At 50.3% G+C, this 20,298-nt stretch overlaps 1 protein-coding gene and 1 pseudogene across 1 annotated transcript; both read right to left on the reverse strand.

Annotated features, from left to right (window-relative positions):
• Window positions 1-342: 342 nt before the first annotated feature.
• Window positions 343-8,176, reverse strand: SLC48A1 (solute carrier family 48 member 1). Its single transcript, XM_006916848.3, has 3 exons — window positions 7,932-8,176; window positions 2,113-2,280; window positions 343-1,493 (listed from the first exon to the last, which is right to left on the reverse strand). The coding sequence occupies exons 1-3, from the start codon at window positions 8,065-8,067 to the stop codon at window positions 1,357-1,359; spliced, it is 441 nt and encodes a 146-aa protein (XP_006916910.1). The 5' UTR covers window positions 8,068-8,176; the 3' UTR covers window positions 343-1,356.
• LOC112483890 lies at window positions 2,698-2,811 on the reverse strand (annotated as a pseudogene).
• Window positions 8,177-20,298: the final 12,122 nt, after the last annotated feature.

Genomic DNA, 20,298 nt, shown 5'->3' on the forward strand with positions numbered 1-20,298 from the left:
TACCTCAGACGGCCCCAATCCCTCACAGTATGGGAGAAGGGAAGCAGGTTTGTCCTCTTCTCATCCGTCCTGGCCTCTTAGGTGATGCATACTAAATCCCATAGAGGCAGCTGATTAGACTGTGCCCATGGGTATCCTCACCCTGGCCAGAAGTGTGCTGAGAGCCAGAGGAGGAAAGCTAAGCAGTGGGTTCCCCCCATGCCAAGGGGACAATGACCTCCCCTGCCCACTAGGGCACAATGTGAGCTGAGGAAATGGTTTAATGAGACAACAGAGAACCCAGCACTACCAGCCTTCCGGCTCACTGCTCCCAGTCACCCCGCAAGAAACAACCAGAGGCAGTCTGATAAAATGGCCGCTGTATTTCTGCTAAAGTGACAGTGACACAGATAAGGCAAAGAGATGAGAGGCTGGACACAGGTGGGAAAGGGGTAGACCATGCAAAATGGCAACCTAACATAAAAAGATACATGTACCAGTAGCCCCTTCAGAGTCAGGCGAGCCCTTGGGCCAGTGTATGGGCAGAGAGCAGATTTTATCCTTCAGAAGGGAAATTTTAAAAGATATAAGCTCTAGATGAAGGGTAGTGATAAGGGGCAGAAGTGGGGGTATCATGGTGAGGGTTGTCTGGGTGATCTGGGTGTGATGGGTAGGTGTGAGTAGAGTGGAAATGCAGAACTGGGGGTGTGTGGGCACAGGTGTGGGGCCCTTCCATGCTGCCCCCGCCCCCGAAGCCCTTCAGGAGACAAGAGCACCTTCCTCATGACCCTTAGCATGGCCTGGTTTGGAGAGTCCTGCTCTGGGGAGTATGGTACATGTAAGAGGGACCATTTCAGGCGGGAAGATGACCGGCTCTGGCACACTCATGGGAGACCAGCTCTGGGTAGAACAGGGACACCAAACTCTCCACTCAAGTCCCCACTCCCCTTAGGGGAACAACAGGATGGGGTGCCAGAGTTAGGAGTTGAGAGGTTTCTACCAGAGACCCCTTACTTGACCCGACCTCTCCAGGTTCCCACCCCGGCCTGAGGGAGAGTCCTTGGGACAATGGACCAAACCACCTGCTGTCTGGCCCTGCTTACAAAGATTCCTCACTGAGTGCTAAGGAAATAGATCCATTTGAAAAGCTGCCCTCCAGCCAGGTTGTTGAGGAGCGACATGGCAGGACCCCTTCCCACCGCATCCAGGTCTCTCCAGAGGGAATGGGTCAGCTTTCCCGGAGACTAAGGTCCTTCTGCTGTGTATTTTCTGCCATAGTTCTGGGGTCCCTAGGATGTGGTGCAGGCCCACCAGATGTCTCAAGAGACTGAGTCCAGGTCCTGAGGACCCCAGGGTACAGAGACTTCAACCCCTGGGTCAGAAATCGCTGAGGATGCTGAGGTCAGCAAAGTCAGCCCGGTAGCGGTGAGCGTAGAGGCTGAGCAGGAAGGCCCACTTGAAGGCAATGAAGCTCCAGACGCAGGACAGGTAGTAGCTGTTGGGGTCTGTGAGGCCTGCAGGGGAGAGGAGCCCAACAGTGACTCAAGAGGGCTTTGCCCTCTACCACAGCCACTGTGCCACAAGCCCATTGGCCACCCCTCCCCACCACCTCCAACAGTGGCTGAACTAATCCTACAGAGAGATTAAGTGTGATAGTCAGGGTCTGCAGGGAGGAGGCAGTGGGGATGAAGGAAGGTCAGGGCTGGCCAATCATAGGTCTGTATCATCTACTCTGTTTTTGTGATTTTGATCCTAGGCCACTTCCAACCAGCTTTAACATCATACCTCCTAGGGGCAGGGACAAGAGCCTTTGGCTCCTTGCTGGTTGCAGCCACCAGAGGGCACTCTGATCTCACTACATGGTACTACAATTAACTAACCCTCCTGGGTGCTGACCAGCAGCGTGCACTGTGCTCAACACTTCCTTCCCACGCGCTCATTGAACCCTTCCAACCCCAGGAGTGGGTACTCTTATTCTCCCTACTTTAACAGTGAGAAACCCCAGGTATAAGAGTTTAAGTGATCTGCCCAGTCCCTTGGATGTAAGCTGTGGAACCAGGACCAGGATCCCAGGTCTACTCCTGAGCCCCCCACTGGCCCTCCCACGCCCTCTCCTCCCACACCAGCCCTCACTCTGGTGTCTGGTGATGGCCAGCACGAGGAAGGTGCAGAAGGTGGCGATGGAGACAGTTGAAAAGAAGACACCCACGAAGAAGAAGCCACGCAACCCCTTTAGCCAGGTCCTCCAGTAATCCTGCATGTACATCACGTGTGTCACCAGGACCCACAGCGCCAGCACACCTGCAAGACAGACTGGGTCAGCCGGACAGACGCTGCGGTTCCCCTCTCCTCCTCACCCTGCCTTTAGCCAGTGACCCTGGCAACTCCCAGGGCCTTTTAGGTTCGACTGGCCAGACATAGTTGCATAATAATACTAAGATAATGTTGGCCTTTTCATTCTCATTTCCTCATGACTGTAGAGTGGCGTTTTCTGGAGGTTGCAAGGCCTATGCTATCTCGAGGAACTGAATGCAAAAGCAGATAAGGGAATCTAGCTGCCTTCTGTTAAGTCACAGATTCAAAGAGATTGGCAAAATTTAAAACCACACCATTCTTCTCCCTAATTTTTTTTTTTTTTTAAATTTTGGAAAACATGACTATTTCTTACACACAAAATTGTTACTTAACTCAATGTTATTTATTTATTTATTTTTTTAATGCCTACAGCACCTGGTCTTCCTAGGCGGTCTCCCATCCAAGTACTAACCAGGCCCAACCCTGCTTAGCTTCTGAGATCAGACAGGATTGGGCACGTTCAGGGTGGCCATAGACTCAATGTTATTTTTAATTTTACTTTAAAACATTCTCAGTGTTAATTTCTAATACGGTACATATCGACAGATATAACCCACATAAATTTCCTTGGGGTTTCACAACTTTTCAAGAATGTAAAAGGGTCCCGAAATCAAAAAGTTTGAGGACTGCTGCAGTCCAGCCTGCTTTCCAAGGACTTCCCACTACCTACCCTGAGGGCCACAGATGTGAAAAGCCGGCCTTCCACCCTGTTGCTCCTCCTCCACCTGGCCTGCAGGGGCCACAACCTTAAAGTTTCAAGACTTTCTTGTTCATGGCCAGAGTCCATGTCACTCCCTCCAATCTGCAGCCTTTCCTGAGCCCGCCCACTGGGCCTGTCTGGGCACTTCCCCTACAATGCCAGCTGCCACTCAGCCAGTACAATGAGTTTCCTCTGTGCCAGGCCGTGCCTGCCTCGCAGCCCAAAGAGTGGAACAAATATTGATCTCATTGGCAAGTGTCCGGAGCAGGGCGGCAGGGTCCCCCGCAAGGGAGGAATGAAGAAAGAGGCAGAGACAGCTGCAGACCTGGCAGGTGTAGGCTACACAGGCTGGGGATCCTGGGAGTCTAGAGACCTGTGCACACATGCACAGGAAGGATGGGCATCTGTTTGGGGAAAGTGGTTATCTGTGGCAAGAAAGAAAAGAAAGGGAAGTTGATAAGGAAGTGGGGGTGGGAGAGCACTTTGACTGAATCTATGATATTTTATTTCTTGGGCTGGGTGGTAAATGTAAGGAGTTTGTTAAATCATCTTTTTTCATATGCTGGAAATATTTCATTTTTTTTTTTTTTTTAAAGTTAAGAAAAACAGAAGGCAGAGGGAGGCGTCATCACTGAGCTATGCTCTGGTTACCAGCTCACAAGCTGTCACAATTCAGGCAGCCTGGCAAGGGACAGAAACTATGAGACTGCAAGCCAAGAAGCCTGAGGCCTGGCACTGCTGTGCCACCTGTGATCTCTCAGAGCCTTGGTGTTTTACATCTAAAAATGGGTGAACCCAAAGGTCCTGCCAGCCTGGAAACTTGGCGACTCCAGTGTTCCACCCTAGTGAGGACACAGCCCTGCCAATCCCTGCAGCTTCCCCTCCCACTGTTTCACCCCCATTCTCCCAGCTCTGGCCCTGCCAACTCCCAACCTCCCTCAGGGTTTGGGGCCTGTAAAGTGGGTCCCTCTACCCCTGAGATCAGGGTGAGCCAGGACAAGCATTTCTCAGTGCTGGCACAGGCAGGAAGTGGAAGCAGGCCAGAGGTGGACAGAATAGCAATCCCACAGCTTTAGCTTATATCTTATGTGATTTAAATTGTGTGCCAGCCACCCTTCCCAGAGTCTTTCCCAGTCGTCTCACATGCCTCCTAAGTGTTCATTTGGGGCAGCTGTTTGGTTTCGAGATCAGCCAGGACAAGCATTTCTCAGTGCTGGCACAGGCAGGAAGTGGAAGCAGGCCAGAGGTGGACAGAATAGCAATCCCACAGCTTTAGCTTATATCTTATGTGATTTAAATTGTGTGCCAGCCACCCTTCCCAGAGTCTTTCCCAGTCGTCTCACATGCCTCCTAAGTGTTCATTTGGGGCAGCTGTTTGGTTTCTTAACGGGCCCTAGGAAGGGAGTTTATTGTCACTGAGCATATTCAAGGAAGAGTCAGATGGGCACCTGTCTGGAACAGTCCTACTTGCTCTCTATCTTCTCACTATGCCATGAAGGGGCTAGAGGAGATGAGCTCTAAGATCCCGTACCACTCAAAGATTCTGGAAGTCAGCTCAAGAGAAAAATAAGGAGGTCAAGCAATTCCTCTGTGACTCAGCAATTTCTAGGTTAGAAAAATGCTGAAATGGGGGCCTAAGGAAACACCATCTCTTAGTCCACTGGCCATATTCCAGTGGTGACCACAAAACACCCATCCCCACATACACCCATATACCAAAAAGGGCTGAGCAGGAGGAAAAGAAAGATGGCCATTTGGGTGTTCCAGGTCTTAGTTCTTCGTTAATGGGTAGGCACAACCTTCCCCTCTCACTTCCCCTGCACACAGGTCTCACCTCCAGATAAACACAAGTCAAGTCTGGAAGCAGGCCCATTCTCACTCACCCTGGCTCCCACTACTTTCCGTGGAAGAGGGACCTCCCTCACCAACTCCATCCAAGGTGGTCAGTGAAGGAGCAGGAACCCCCACCGGTCCCTTCCCACACCGCAGGCAGGAGGCAATTGTCCCTCAGCCCCTGCTCCCTTCCCTCTGGGCTCTAGGAAACCTGATCTGCACAATTCAAGATAGAATGAACAGGTCCCCAGGCTCACTTGGCTGCATGTCCACGCCAGACCTCGCTCCTCACTCTATCCCACCTGCTTCAAGGAGCAGGACCCCTGTTCCACTTGGGGCTCAGAGCTGACAGATCAAGGGCAAGGAAGGCACAAAATTGGTCACGCAAGTATTCCCAGTGGCTGGGTTGGAAGTGAGGTGACGAGAGGAGCCCAAGGGAGCCAAGAGGGAAATGTAAATAAGTGGGACCCTGGGCCTGGATCCTGCTATGTTCTTGTACACCTGCCCTGGGGAAAAGCAAGGCCCAGAGCCTAGTGCTCCTCTGGCTCACAGCTCCTGCTGTTTAGAAGAGCAGAGCTGTTTAGACTCCTAGGGCAGTTTTTCTATGCTTTCTCTTTTTCCTTGTCTGTTAGACATAAAGCAAAAGTTTATGTGTTTCCCCAGGGTTCCCAGAGCGAAACTATTTCTTCTGCAATTGTCTTTCCTTCAAGCCTCTTCTTCCCAGACACCATCAGGATGGGAGAGTATGGGTCTCCACCCATGAACGATCTTCACATTGGACCCAGGGGCTCTCGGCTGATGCTGCCCCAGAAACCAGCACAGCCATGGGTCCCTGCCTGGTACACAGGGGAAGCACACTGGGGCTGCCCTCTGGTGACTCGGCAGTTTCTGAGCTGGAAAATGCAAAGTCAGAAGTGGGGTGCTCACAAGTCAGTAAATCCGCTGATGCTTCGACCCCAAAAGAGGAAGAAGGCTGACTGACTACAGACTCTCTCAGAACCCATTCAGGGTGGAGAGAGCACGTGCATGGCCCTAGCCTGGCAAGCCCTCCGCTGTGCCACACCACCAAGCCACCAGACCACTACGACCACCAGGCAGCTTTGGCTCTTCCATGGCCACCTCCTGGTTGTCAAAGGCCAGACTGTCAGGGAGGCACCAGGACTCCTGCTCCAGCTGGTCGCTGCCCTAGTGCCTCTCCCTGCAGACAGCTCCACAGCTGGCCTGCCTCAGAGGGAAGCCTGTGGGGAGGGAGAGAGGGCAGAGTTTGGGTCAGAGGGAAACCCTAGGAGTCCCTGGAGCATAAGCCTATTCCTGGCCTTCCAACAAGCAGCTGTGAGAAACAAGAAAAGACACAAAATTGCAACATTTCAGACCTGAAGGGGGCATCTCCTCCCACTCCTCATAGATGATGAAACTCGGGCCCAGGAGGCATTGATGGGCCCAAGTTCCCACAGCTAGCTAGGGCTCACTCCGCCAGGCCAGGCTCTAACACACTCAGCTCTGATCCCAGGGATGGCCCTCCCTCCTCCTCACCCCCAACCAGCCCCTCAACTAAGGTCTTATCAGCACAACCACAGGGCCTGACCTGAAGATAACACCTTCCTGAGTGGAAAGCAGCAGCGCTGACAAGAAACAAGAAAAAACTGTAAGGAGAGAACCAGGAGAAACAGGATAGATGGTGGGGGAGTAGGGAAGAAGGAGCCAGAGGACTGTAGATAACTGTGCAGAAATGACCTGGCTGCCCTCAGGGAAGACAGGAACCCACAGGTGGTGGGGCAGGCAGGCAGGCAGGCATGAGAGCAGCTCAGCCAGTGCGCCCACCGCCCTTCTTTGGTGATCCCCAGCATTCCGCTTTGCATTGCTTAGACTGTGGCTATGTACGCCCCTCTTATAAGGCAGAATCCCCACCTCTCATTCCTTCTCTACCCAGGGATGGCACTCGGTAAGCTCACAGAGCAATAAGTAACTCTAGTTTTTTTCATTAGTCCATTTAGGGCTCTTTGGGCAGAGGATTTTAGTAATGGAATAAGATCATCATATGTAAAAGCATTATCTTTACATGTTTTTTCCCCAAAAGTTCTTTTTCCACACATATTATTTCATGTAGCTGTGTAACCTGGGGCCAGCTATTTATTTACTCCAAGCCTCAGTTTAAGCCTTATCTGTAACATGGGCACAATAATAATGCCTACTTCACAAGACTAATGTGAGGATTCAATGAGATTGCATATAACACAGTGCCTGGCACATAGAAAGCATTTTTTTAAAAGCAAGTAGAAATAATATGTTTCATCTTCACACCAATTCTACAACACAGAGAGGTTAATGGCATGTCCGAATGGTGCACTGTGAGCCGAGCACCGGTGAGCACAGGGCCCCCACCGGTGCACTGACGTTCTGACTCTAATACGTGCTTCCCCCTTCCCTCCTCCAGGCACAGAAAGCGCGACCAGCAGGGTTTAGCAGACCTTGGTGGAGGAGCCATAGAACAAGGGTGGCAAAGAGGCATCAACGTGCCTGAAAGAAAATATTCAGTTTCTATCTGATCCCCAGCACGGTCTTCCAGATCTCCGCAGAGGACTCTGCTGGGGTGGGGTCCACACTGGAAGGAGGCAGGTGGGCTTCCCTAGGAACCCCAGGCGTCCTTTCCACTTACCCTTTCTCTGCCCTCACCCATCCCCAAAAGCAGGTTGTGTGTGTTTGGGAGTCTTCACGCCTAGACTTGTGACAGCCGTGTGAAGGTGGCGAGTGAAGCAGGCGCGCAGGCAGGACGCTGTCACCCGGCAGCCGGGCGAAGGGGCCTCCAGCTAACCGGCTCAGCGGCGGCCGCGCGGCACACTTGGGCAGCAGGGGTCGCGCCTGGGCTCGGCGGGTATCGGGTCCCGGTGGCACCCAGATAATGCCTGGGCCGCACGGGGCCTGCGCTGCCACGGGTGTTTTTGGATAAACACCCCACCCACTCCCTGGGGAAAGGCCGCCCGCAAGGAGCCTCCGGAGCAACTGACAGCGCCTCCCCGCTCACGCCCGAAGCCGGGCCCCAGCGCCCCTCCACGCCCCGGGGTACCTGCGAGTCCCCCCATAGCCGCTGTCCCAGGCTGGCTGTAGACCACCGTCCAGACGAGGAAGATGGAGAAGCCAGCCACTGAACTGAGGCCGGAGTAGGCGGCGCGGAGGCCGAGCTGCAGGCGAGATGGAGCCATGGGCTGCGGGCGCCGGGTGGGAGGGCAAGCGCCACCGAGTGTCACAGGTGCAGGGCCCAGAGCCGGAGCTGGAGCCGAAGCCGGGAGCCGCCGGCCGCCCTGCGCTCCGCCCCGGCCCGCCCCCAGCACAGGCCACACAGCGCCCTCCCCGGCCGGAGGCCGCCCGCTCCCGGAGCCCTGCGCTCCCCCGACACGCCCCCAGCACAGCCGGCACAGCGCCCTCCCCGGCCGGAGGCCGCCCGCTCCCGGAGCCGCAGACCGCGCGTCCAGAGCTGGGCACAGTGAGGTCCTTGAGCCTTCTGACCCGCAGGGAAATATTTGTTATGAAGGCAGGTCCCGGGTTCATCCTCAGACCTACCGTATCAGGATATTTGGGCCTTGGCGGGGCTCGGCAATTCACGTTTATACAAGCCAGCTGCGGCGACAGCTTTTAAAATTTAATTTCTGCATAGGAAGCGCATTCTCGTTTAAAATTTAAAATTTAAATTTCTCGTTAAAATTAAAATATAAAAATTAAGAAATATAAAAGTACACAGTGAATATGATTCCTTCCACCATACCCCTAACAGCCAGTTTCCCTCCCAAAACTTTCTTTTTATGTATCTCAGAAGATGCTTCACAGTGACGTTTGAGAACTGCCACCATCACTTTCTAACCTCAAACCTCTGACCCTCACTGACACCACCCATATCCTTTCATCTCCACAACCCTCATCCCCACACCCCCAAATCCCTACCAAACATCACCTTCCTCCTCAGAATCAGACAATTCTAGAGAGACTGGAATCTATAGCAGGAGTGCATTAAGCTCCCCACTGTAGACCCAGCTTCCTCCTGAGAGCTGGGAGGGAAAACGGAGCCCTCAAACACTTCAAATCTAGTTGGGGAAGCCCCATTACATACCTGTACAGAATAAGCTGCCAGCATCCCTTGTATTCATTTCCTTTGGCCGCTATAACAAATTACCATGAATTGAATGGCTTAAAACCACACACATTTATGATCTTACAGTTCTGCAGGTTAGGAGTCCAAAAATGGGTCTTGCTGGGCTGGAATGAAAGGGATGGCAGGTCTGCTCTCCTTCTGGGGGCTCAAGGGGAAAATTCGTTTCCTTGCCTTTTCCAGCTTCTAGAGCCACTCACATTCCTTGACTCAGGGCCTTCTTCCTTCATCTGCAAAGCTAACAATCACATTACTCTGACATCTGCTTCTGTTGTCACATCTCCTTTCTTGTTGACTCTGCTGCCTCCCTCTTTTCCCTTATAAAGATCCTGGCCATTAAGAACCTGGATAATCCAAAATAATTTCCCCATCTCAAGATCCTTAATCACATCAGCAAAATCTCTTTTGATGTGTAAAGTAACATATTCACAAGTTCTGGGAAATTAGGACATGGGTATCTTGGGGGAGCCATTATTCGGTCTACCCTACCGAAAAAGACCCCAGAATCCACTCCTTGAATCTTGGGAGTATATTTTTTAATGAGAAGTGATTTTAATGTGTTGAGCTCAGCACCCAGCCCTGTTCTTGGAGCTGCTGATGGAGAGAGTTAGAGCTGTATGTTCAGAGGAGGGAGTGAGCCCCATGGTCCAGAGCATACTGCCATAAATGGCTTCAGAGCTGGCTGGCTGGAATAACACTCCAGGCAGCGGGAAGAGCATGTGTATAACCCAGAGAGAAGAAATAACATGGAAGGTCGGGAAACTATAAGTAGTTTGTAGTCTGTGGGTGTAGTGGTGGGTTTTGAGTTTAGACACGTTCTGAATATAAAGGACCTTGTGTGCTCTGCTAAGAAATTTGTCCCCCTCCCTCCCTGTGGAACCCAGGAAGGGAAGGAAGTAACCGTTCTATGTTCTAGAAATGTGGCCAGGGTAATAGTATGAGGGTGAAGTGCCTATGAAAAGACTAGAAAGCAGAGAAATCACTGGGACAAGTCCCTTACCTCCCTGTGCTTTAGTTACCCCACCTGTAAAGTGGGGGCAGCAGTGATATCTACTTCAAGTGTTGTGATGAGCACTCAGTGCTTAGAAGAGTGCCTGGCACATAAATGTCCACGAGTATGATTAGCACAGCATAACTGCTGCCATGGCAAGAGAAAATGAGGGGAGTCTGAAAGGTTGTTCAGGCCGAGGACACAAAGGTCAGATAAAAATTAATTAGCTGGGAAGACAGAAAGAAGAGCAAAAATATTATGAGTGGACATATTAGGAATATTGGAGAATAGGGAGCTTGTTATGCTGGAGCATGAGCTTGTGCAAGAAACTAATGAGGAAATAATTATGTAAATAATTATGTAACGGTAGCTTGAGCCCAGGTTGTACAAAAATGTTAAGAGCAGGCTGAAACTTTTTCTTAATTGTGGAAGGAATAAGGAGCTGTTGAAGAAGCTTACATGAAGACAGAGTGTCCATTTACTCTGTGACCCTGGGCAGGTTCCCCTAATTCAACAGAACCCTCTGCCAAGAAGAAAATTTTCTATATCTGCTCTCTCCAAAATGGTAGCTACTAGTCCCATGTAGCTATTGAGTATTTGATATGTGGCTAGCTGAAGTTTTGATTGTTTTGAATTTTAATTTAAATAACCAAACATGGCTAGTGGCTACTGTCTTAGCACAGGCAACTCTCAGGACCCCTGTTGCTCCATCTATATAATGAGAATGATGACGATACCTCACAGGCTTGTTATAATGGTTACGGTATATTGAGATTCTGCAGTTAAAGCACTCAACACAGTAATTCAATGAATTTTTTTATTGCTGTTGTTGAAATTGTTGCTATTGTTTTTATTGAACAAGAGTAGTATGACAAAAGCCATGTCTTGGGAAAATTAGTTAGGCTGTGATATCCAGTTTATATGTGATGAAAAAGAAAATTATAGAAGAGAAAGCATTCACAAGGCTATTGCAGTGGTGAGATGTGGATTCATTAAGGCCTTACCTGGAGAAAGGCCATGAAAATGGGAAAGAATAAAAAGATTATGGAGCTACAAAGCACACAGGTGTGCACCATACATACACTTCTTCCCATATCAACTTCCTTTCCAAGGTACTTTTAGAAAGCTCACTCCCATCTCAATCCAAGACAGACACCATTACCCACCCTACCCCTCGAGACAGACGGCCACACTTTCTGCCACACTCCCTGCCTGCAACAGAGACTGCTAACACTCACCACTAGCTGCTCTCCTGGCACATGACTTGCTAAATTTGAACACTGAACACTTTCAAGCTTCCTTGCAGTTAAAATGGTGCCATGGGATCAAGTTCTGAGCAATAGAATCAAAGCAGAAGCAATATGTGTCATTTCCAGGTTGGATCCATAAAAATATCTCGTGCATCCTCTATTCCCTCTCCCCATTCTCTGATGATCTTAAAGGCCACATGTTGAAGACAGAAGCATCAAATGGAGGAAAGAGCCTGGGACCCTTGAATGAATGAATAGAGCAGAACCACTCCCACCACCCGCCAGACCCTCATTGGACTGTAACATGAGTGAGAAATACATTTTTGTTGTGCTAAGCCACTGAGATTTCAGGGTTGTTTGTTACGGATAAACTTATTGCCCTAATACACCATTCCTCGTTCTATTTCAGGTCATGTAAACATATCTTATATAACTAACCTGTCTGAACTATCAATCCCTCTCAAGTCAGACTCCTAACCCCCATCTGCAGAGACCTTGCCTCCAAAGACATTTCTTCATTACTCACCCAAAGCAGGCACATTCCAGACATATATCTCCTCCCATAATGCTACATCAGGGTTACCCCCACTGAACTATATTTCAGTTGTTGAATTCATTGGACTTGTCAGGGCTTCCTCCTCCCTGCTCCTTAGTCCCCACACATGTCCTTGTTTACTATGGATCCAGCCCCAAACTGTCATTACTGAGTCCTCCCTTTCCTTCACCTTCTACATCCAATTCATTAGCAAGTACAATTGGGTCTGCCCTGTTCTTTCTTTCCATTCCCCTGCTACCATCCTAGTCCAATCATCATCATCACCTCCATTGCCCCTTGCAGCAGCCTCCTAACTGATCTTCCTCTGCTCATTCTTTCCCCTCCAGTCCATTCTCTACCTAGCAGCTGCCATGATCTTTAAAAATAACAACCAGAACATGGTACTCCTTTGCTTCAATCTCTCCAATACCTTCCCACAGCTCTTAGGGTGAACCAATCAAGGCCTCGCCAACTCCAACTAGTCTCAGCCCTGCTCATTTCACTTCTGGCACACTGGCCTTCTGTCTGTCTCTCAGATGTGCCCAGTTTGTGCCTGCCTTGGAGTCTTTGTACTTTGTGCTTGGAAAGCTCTTCTCTGAGTATTCTTAAGATTGATCCCTCATCACTCTAATCTCAGCTTAAACATTACCTCCTCAGAGAGGCAATCCTGTTCTCCTTATCTAAATTACAATCCCTCACCTGTTTTACTTCCCACAGTGCTTATACTATGTGATATTATCTTATGTATTTGTTTCTTCTTTCTGCCCATGCCCCTGATACTCCATCGGAATATAACCTCTATCAGGGCAGGGGCTTTATCTGTTAGGGACCAACTTCTCTTGGTTGTTTCTAGAGCTGTCCTAAGTTTACCACTAAAAGTCTTATATCCCAGGAAACCCCTCAGTCTAGGGAAAACCGTGACGGTTAGCTACCCTATTTCCTGTTTTGATTCTTCTGCATTCCCAGTACCTAGTCTAATGCTAGATGCGTAGGTAGGAACTCGATAAATTCTTGTACAATGAATAAAGGAAAAACTGGCTGTCTGCCCATGAAGAATTCTTTGATCATGGCTCTAGGGGGCAGCCTTCCCCAACCTTGTGTCTTGAGACCCACCTTTGCAAAGAGGGCTAAAATCGGTGCATGAATTTAGATTTTGAGTTCCACGAAATTCTCCCCTGACCTTATGAGATCCCCTTGCCCACTCCCAACCCTTGTGGAGTTCAAGGTTGAGGACCCTGGTTAAGGCAGCCCTAGGCTATGCCTGACACAGAGGTGAAACGCCTGCCCCCACATAAACTGGCCCCCGCTCCTGCAGCTTCAACTTCCTCCTGAGGTCAGGCTTTTACAGACCACAGATCAGAAAGGACTGTTCTAGAGAGAAGGAACAGGTGGTTCACTGCAGGGAAAATCTGGCCCCATCATGAGCATCGCAGCTGCCCAGGCTGCAGGAAGGCATTTCAAGTTGAGGGCTCAGATCCAGGGGTCACCTTGGACCCTCAGTGCTGCTCCCCAGGGCTGTGGCTGCCTTCTGCCCCTAAAAGGGGATATCTTCACTTCTCAGGGCTAGAGTGAAACTGTTTAGAGTTTGGCTACTTGCTGAGACCCACTTCCTCTGCCTGCCCACTGACAACTGAGAGGTCCACGCAGAGGGCAGGATGCTGAGTGAGAAGACACGGAGCGGAAGCAACAGGTTTCAGAGCTCAAGAACTTAACGAGCATCTGAGGCAGGGCAAGAGGCAGCAAGGTGGGGAGAGGGGAAATGTGTGAGCAGTATCACACCTGCAGTAGCATTTGAGAGGGCAGCATGGAGGGGCCCAGGCCTGCGCACCTCTCTTAGTGTTCTCTGGTGACCTCCGTCTCCTGACCTGAACACCTCAATCAAGGTACCAACTCCAACTCTCTTTTTCCTTTCACTTTGCCTTTGTTGTTGGGTTGGGTGGGGGGGAGGGGGAGGGAGTAAAGCCTGCAGTTAATTGGCTCTAGGGGGCAGCCTTCCCCAACCTTGTGTCTTGAGACCCACCTTGCAAAGAGGGCTAAAATCGGTGCATGAATTTAGATTTTGAGTTCCACGAAATTCTCCCCTGACCTTATGAGATCCCCTTGCCCACTCCCAACCCTTGTGGAGTTCAAGGTTGAGGACCCTGGTTAAGGCAGCCCTAGGCTATGCCTGACACAGAGGTGAAACGCCTGCCCCCACATAAACTGGCCCCCGCTCCTGCAGCTTCAACTTCCTCCTGAGGTCAGGCTTTTACAGACCACAGATCAGAAAGGACTGTTCTAGAGAGAAGGAACAGGTGGTTCACTGCAGGGAAAATCTGGCCCCATCATGAGCATCGCAGCTGCCCAGGCTGCAGGAAGGCATTTCAAGTTGAGGGCTCAGATCCAGGGGTCACCTTGGACCCTCAGTGCTGCTCCCCAGGGCTGTGGCTGCCTTCTGCCCCTAAAAGGGGATATCTTCACTTCTCAGGGCTAGAGTGAAACTGTTTAGAGTTTGGCTACTTGCTGAGACCCACTTCCTCTGCCTGCCCACTGACAACTGAGAGGTCCACGCAGAGGGCAGGATGCTGAGTGAGAAGACACGGAGCGGAAGCAACAGGTTTCAGAGCTCAAGAACTTAACGAGCATCTGAGGCAGGGCAAGAGGCAGCAAGGTGGGGAGAGGGGAAATGTGTGAGCAGTATCACACCTGCAGTAGCATTTGAGAGGGCAGCATGGAGGGGCCCAGGCCTGCGCACCTCTCTTAGTGTTCTCTGGTGACCTCCGTCTCCTGACCTGAACACCTCAATCAAGGTACCAACTCCAACTCTCTTTTTCCTTTCACTTTGCCTTTGTTGTTGGGTTGGGTGGGGGGGAGGGGGAGGGAGTAAAGCCTGCAGTTAACCTCTACATGGCCTTGCACCTGGTACGGTGGGAAAGGAGAAAGTACTAAGGCTGAGAGCAGGAGAGGAGGATATTAACTCTTCCTAAAGGACAAAGTCTGGCACAGGGATTAGTACACATTTCCCTTTTAGATTTGAACTTGGGGATTAGGTTTATTGAATGAGAAACTCACCACAGAGTCTTAATCAATACACGTGGATCCTCCTTTAGTCCAGCTGCAAGTGCACTAAGTGAAGTACAGGGACTAGAAATAAGGCTGTCATCTGTGCTCAGTCCAGAGCATGGGACCCAAGAATAGCACCCCAGAGAAGTTCAAGTGGCCACATCTGAGGTGCTTCCTGGAGGAGGAAGAAGATGGACTGAGATAGTGTGAGAAACAGAGACTGGTCAAAAACTGGGTGGAAATGTACCGGGAAAAAAGACAGATCTGGGAGAGCCATGAAGGAGGTGTTTTGATTTACCTATTTATTTAACTCAAGGGATCTCTCTTGCGGGCCTTCTGTGTCCAAAGCCCTGACTGTGCAAGCTATGCAGCCTTGAGCAAAGTAAAGCCAACTCCTGCTCTCTGGAAACTTATATTTTTTTAAAGGAGGGATCGCTAATAATAATCAGGCAATGATTTAATTTCAGTTGTGAGTGCCAGATGTTTGGCAGGGAAGTAGGGGAGAACCCTGGCACGGGCTGGGGCTCTATCGGAGAAGAACAAGGCTGGGGTCGCCACTGCTTTATCTGGCTGCCAGGGGTCCAGCAGGCATCTTCAGCTAAGGCCTGAGGAGCTTGGGACTGGGGGAGAACTGAAGCCTCAGGGAAGATTAAATTGGGATTCAGGCTTCTCAAGGCCTCTGCTAGGAGGGCCAGCCAAGAGCTGGAAGGACATCCCAGCCTCTCCATCAGGGAGGGAAAGACTGACAGCAAGAGGAGAGGGAGTGACTTTGGCTCCCTCCTGCTCTCTCTAGGTCAGAACTGCAGACTTCTCTTTCTTTTTCCATTTCCCTCCCTGGACCCCTTTTCTCTCTGCTTTCTGCTCTGGACTCCATCTTTACAGCCTCCCCTGGGCTTTCAGTGTGTCCTCTCTGGAGGGAAGAAATGGGCAGTGGGTCTGGTGCCCCCAAATCTCTGGATGTTCAGCTTCCTTTGTGGCCCCAGCACTTCCTGAGTGGGATTTGAGGACAGGATGGGGGTCTGCACTGGGCTTCTCTCCCCGGGCTGCTGCTGGCCTGATTACCCACATTCTTGCCTGCTCCTCAGCCAGTGCTCTGGATCCAGGCAGAACTAGGCATCTATGAGCAGGGGTTAAGGCTCTACTAAGGTCCCTCCCTCGGGCCCCTGCAGCTGCCCTGCCAAGTCTCTGAAACATGAGGGCAGAGGGGGCACAGAGTTTGAGTCTGGAACAAAAACCATGGCTCAAGATGGGTTGGAAGATGGAAGTGTTTGAGACTCGGGTTTGAGAAGGCCAGGAATGTTGGGAAGAGGGAAGGGGGAGGAGGTAGCGTGGGTGGTCAGCCTAGGGGAGGCTGGGGAGTGGTGTAGTTGGGATAAGGCAAGTGCAGACTGGAAGATGAGACAGGGGTGCGGGAGTGAGGGAAAAGGAGAGATGCTCTGAGCCTGAGGGAAAGTGGCCACTACTGGACTGGAGTTGTCATTTTAGAATGCAAGGTCAGATGCAGTGTCTCCTGGTATTTGGAACACACACATCCACTCCCACTCAACCACATCTTGAGAAGCAGCAGCTGGAGGGAGAAATCGCTACTAATTTCTGCATATTCGTGTAACATCCAACTGGCCTGGGAGGCAGGGCTGTTCCCCTCCCTTTAGCACAGCTCCAGGGTGCCCCTGACTTCTCTCCGGCTCTCCCAGCCTCTCCTTGCTGTACGGCCACCCCCGTCACCACCATAGGCCTGTCACACCTGGGTAGTTTGAGCACCAGCCAGAAGAATGTGCCTCCAGGAAATTGTGGAGTCCTTGCCTCAGTCATCTCCCCACTGGCCATCAGCCTTGTCTAGCCTTTATGAACCTCTCTCCAGTTTGCCCACCTCCCCTACATGGAGAAGCCCATCTCTCCTATGCCTCCCTGCTCCGCCACTGTCATAAGTGGCTCATGAGTGACTGGACATGACTTGCTAGTCCTAGGGAGGCTTGGCTCAGTGCCCATCAGCATTCCAGCTCCCTGCCTCTGCCCCCACCCCAAGGAATGGGTAGGGAGGAGATGGGAGAACTGAACTGGAACCACCCTTGGGGGAAGGAGCCTTGGCAAGCATCGGAGGACCTTGACTCTTCCAGCGCCAGAAGGCAAAATTCACATGAGGGTACCTGTTTTCTCTTCTCATCCCCTCTCCATGACAATCAGCCATGGCCAAGGCAGAGTCCCAGGGATACTGAAGGAGGCCAAGATACCAGGCACGACCTTCACATCCTCTAGTATCCAAGCTGACCCTTTCTGTAGGAGGCCTGGCCCACTGGAGGGCTGTTAGTTAAAACTTCCTCTAACCTCCCACTCTCTATCCCACCAATCAACCTCAAATGACATAGCCGAGTCTGTGAGCAAAGTATGCAGCACAGGACAAAAGGAGAAAAGAGTAGAAAATAAGGAAGCAGCAAGGAGGGAGATGAAATGAACTGCACTGAAAATGAACTAGAAAACCTGCCCCCATATTTTTCCCCCTGCCCTGGGTGTAGGCCCTAAGCAGACATCAGCCGTCTTCCCATAGGCTCATTCATTTCATTTCCAGCCGTAATCATTAAGCATCTACTTTATGCCAGACACTGCGCTGGGTAAGGAGGCTTGACCAGATAAGTGTTTAGGGAGATGAAATGAAATGCACTGAAAATGAACTGGAAAACCTGCCCCCATCCTTTTCCCCCTGCCCTGGGTATAGGCCCTAAGCAGACATCAGCCGTCTTCCCATAGGCTCATTCATTTCATTTCCAGCCGTAATCATTAAGCATCTACTTTATGCCAGACACTGCGCTGGGTAAGGAGGCTTGACCAGATAAGTGTTTAGGAAGATAAAAGAAAATTCTACTAGACTCTGGTCCTGAAGCTCAGTATCTACTCAGTTTTAGATGTTCAGTGTATAGCAGAGTTCCTGGCACTTACAGTAAATGTTATGGAATGAACGAAAGATTCTTATGGCATCACATAGGAAGGACTGAGGAAGGGAAAGTTGAGAGTAGTGATTAGGGAGGCAGTACAAAACAGTGGCTGAGTGTGGGCTCTGCAGTCAGACTGCCTGGGTCTGGCTCTGCCCAATTCAATGTGTGACCTTAGGCAAGTTACTCCACCTCTCTGAACTTCAGTGTCCTCACTAGCAAACAGACATCGTTCTGGGGATTAAAAGATGATGTCTGTAAAATGGCAAACTATGCAAGCACATAATTAGTGCTGGAAGAGACCATCACTGGGCTAGAGCAGGTGCAGTGGGGATGAGGCATAATGGATGGATGCAACAGATCATTCACTGGTTGAATCAACCTGACTTTTGTGGCTGTTTGGATGTAGGAGAAGGAGAGAATGAGGTTCCTTGCTTAGGCAGTGGTGGGACTGTTGGAGCAGGGAACTGAGAGGGGCAGGGCAGGAGGAGGGGCAGGTGTGGGTGGGAAAAGAGTTTCAGATCTACCTTGTAAGAGGCACCTGTGAAAATCCAGGAAGCTATAGGCTTGACAAATGTGGATCTCTGCAAAGAGGCCTGGGTAGGAGGAATACAGTCCCTATTCACTCTCCTTGATTATTCCTTATAGTCTGCCACCTGCATAAAGGGAATGGGGCAAAAAGGCTTGTTGTATGAGTAGGCTATGTCAAGGGGCCCTGCTCTTCAGTTTCCATCATCTGCCTATTCTTCCTCCACCTCTGCAGCCTGTGCATCAAGGCATGGAAGAAATTACTCTGGATGTAGGCTTTTCCCCCTCGGTGGGAACTGTCAGTATATTTGAGAGGCAGATTGCAGAGTGGTAAAGCACACACTCTAACTGCTTCGGTAGAGTGTGTGGTAAAGCACACACTCTAACTGCTTCGGTAGAATCACTCAGCGTTCCACATCTTCCTAGTTGTGAGACCTTAGGCATGTCATTTGATCTTTTCATTTTCAGTTTCCTCATCTATAAAATGAGATAATAATAATGCATATCTCAGGATTGTTGTAATGATTAAATCGGCGAATGTACGTACAGTATCAAGAACAGGGTATGGTACATGTTAGCTTTTGTTATTATTTGCCTGTCAAACACACCTTCCAGGAATCTAATGACAGGCAAGGGTGGAGGCTTCATCAGGGCATGACATGATTGTCCCCAAGATGACTCACCACCTGGCTTGGGATGTCTTCCTCAGACACACTTCCCTAGTCCCTTAGGCCATACTCCAGGCCTCAGCCTCAGTCAAATATCTACTGAACAGTCATTCCACTGCCCAGGTCCCACCCAGGAATCCTGTGAGCTAAAAACTTGCCCCATCATCTGCCTTGGCGGGAGGCAGGGGGCTTTGCCTGCCAGTTGTAAGAATGAGACAAGTGGAAGGTACAACCCCCATGGATTCCTCTGGTTTCCAGTGAACAGGCAGTGACTCCAGGCTATCTTCTCAATTCCCCAGGAGAGGAGACGTAAGAAAGAGACATGAATACAGAAAGGCCAGGAAAGGGTAGTGCTGAGGGGGAACAGATAGAGGGAAAGTTGGTTTGGAACGCTTTCATTTTCACTGATTTGAATGACTTTCTTTGGATCCTTGCACCCCACCCCTCAATTTCCCTTTCTTTAGCTTTCTCTCCTAAACATGCAGTCCAGATTGGAAGAATGAATATGATATGTACACAACACGGTATAGCATGGAGGTTAAGTAAAGCCAGGAAACCTGGGTTCAAGCCCCAGCTCCATTATTTACTAGCTATGTAACTTCCATAAGTTACTTAATACCTCTGAGCCCCAGTTTCCCCATCTGTAAAGTGGGAATAACAGTAGTACTACCTTATACGATAGTGGCAGAGATTACATACACGTGAAGCACTTGCAACCATGCCAGGCACTTACAGGCTATTGTGGCCCGCTGAGAATTCTGTGGAAGCAGATGTCCTGCCTCACTCGCCAGCTCCTTTTCCACCTGTCTAAGGGAGAGGCAGTATGAATAGGAAATGTGGGACCATTTCTGACCCCACTGACAGTCTTTGGAAACTCCCCTGCAAGAGCTTTTAGACCGGGTCACTGGCCATAACAACTTGAAACTTCAACTCACACCTCTACCCCCATCCCTAACTCCACTCCCCCAACACACTTTCCAAGCACAAACTGCTACTCCAGCCTGTTATCCCTTCCTGCCAATATCCAGACTCCCAGAACTTGGATGGGTGGATTTGGGCTTTGGGCCAGATTCCTTCTCAGGTCCCTCCCCTTTCCCTGGAAGGGCATCTAAAACTCCACCATTGTTTCTCAACATGTGGACACACAGCAGATAACCTGGGAGTGTTTGTTCAAAATACAGATTTTTCCATTTCATACCAATAGGACCGAATCTGAATTTGGAGGGACAGAATTTACATTTTCATACGCTCCTAGAAAGATCTAATACACTAATATTGAGATTTTAATCACAATTAAAACCTGCCTCTCCAACCCATCCCAGCTCCAAGAAAATAATCATCAGTGGAAG

Source organism: Pteropus alecto, unplaced genomic scaffold (genome assembly GCF_000325575.1).
Source record: "Pteropus alecto unplaced genomic scaffold, ASM32557v1 scaffold196, whole genome shotgun sequence".
Taxonomy (NCBI): Eukaryota; Metazoa; Chordata; class Mammalia; order Chiroptera; family Pteropodidae; genus Pteropus; species Pteropus alecto.

Excerpts from the sequence above, each read along its gene's own strand:
- SLC48A1 (XM_006916848.3), bottom strand. The coding sequence starts at position 8,067 with ATGGCTCCATCTCGCCTGCAGCTCGGCCTCCGCGCCGCCTACTCCGGC. Across the intron at positions 2,281-7,931 it reads GGCTATGGGGGGACTCGCAG|GTGTGCTGGCGCTGTGGGTC; the intron begins GTACCCCGGGGC and ends TCTGTCTTGCAG. Across the intron at positions 1,494-2,112 it reads GGCCATCACCAGACACCAGA|GCCTCACAGACCCCAACAGC; the intron begins GTGAGGGCTGGT and ends TCTCCCCTGCAG.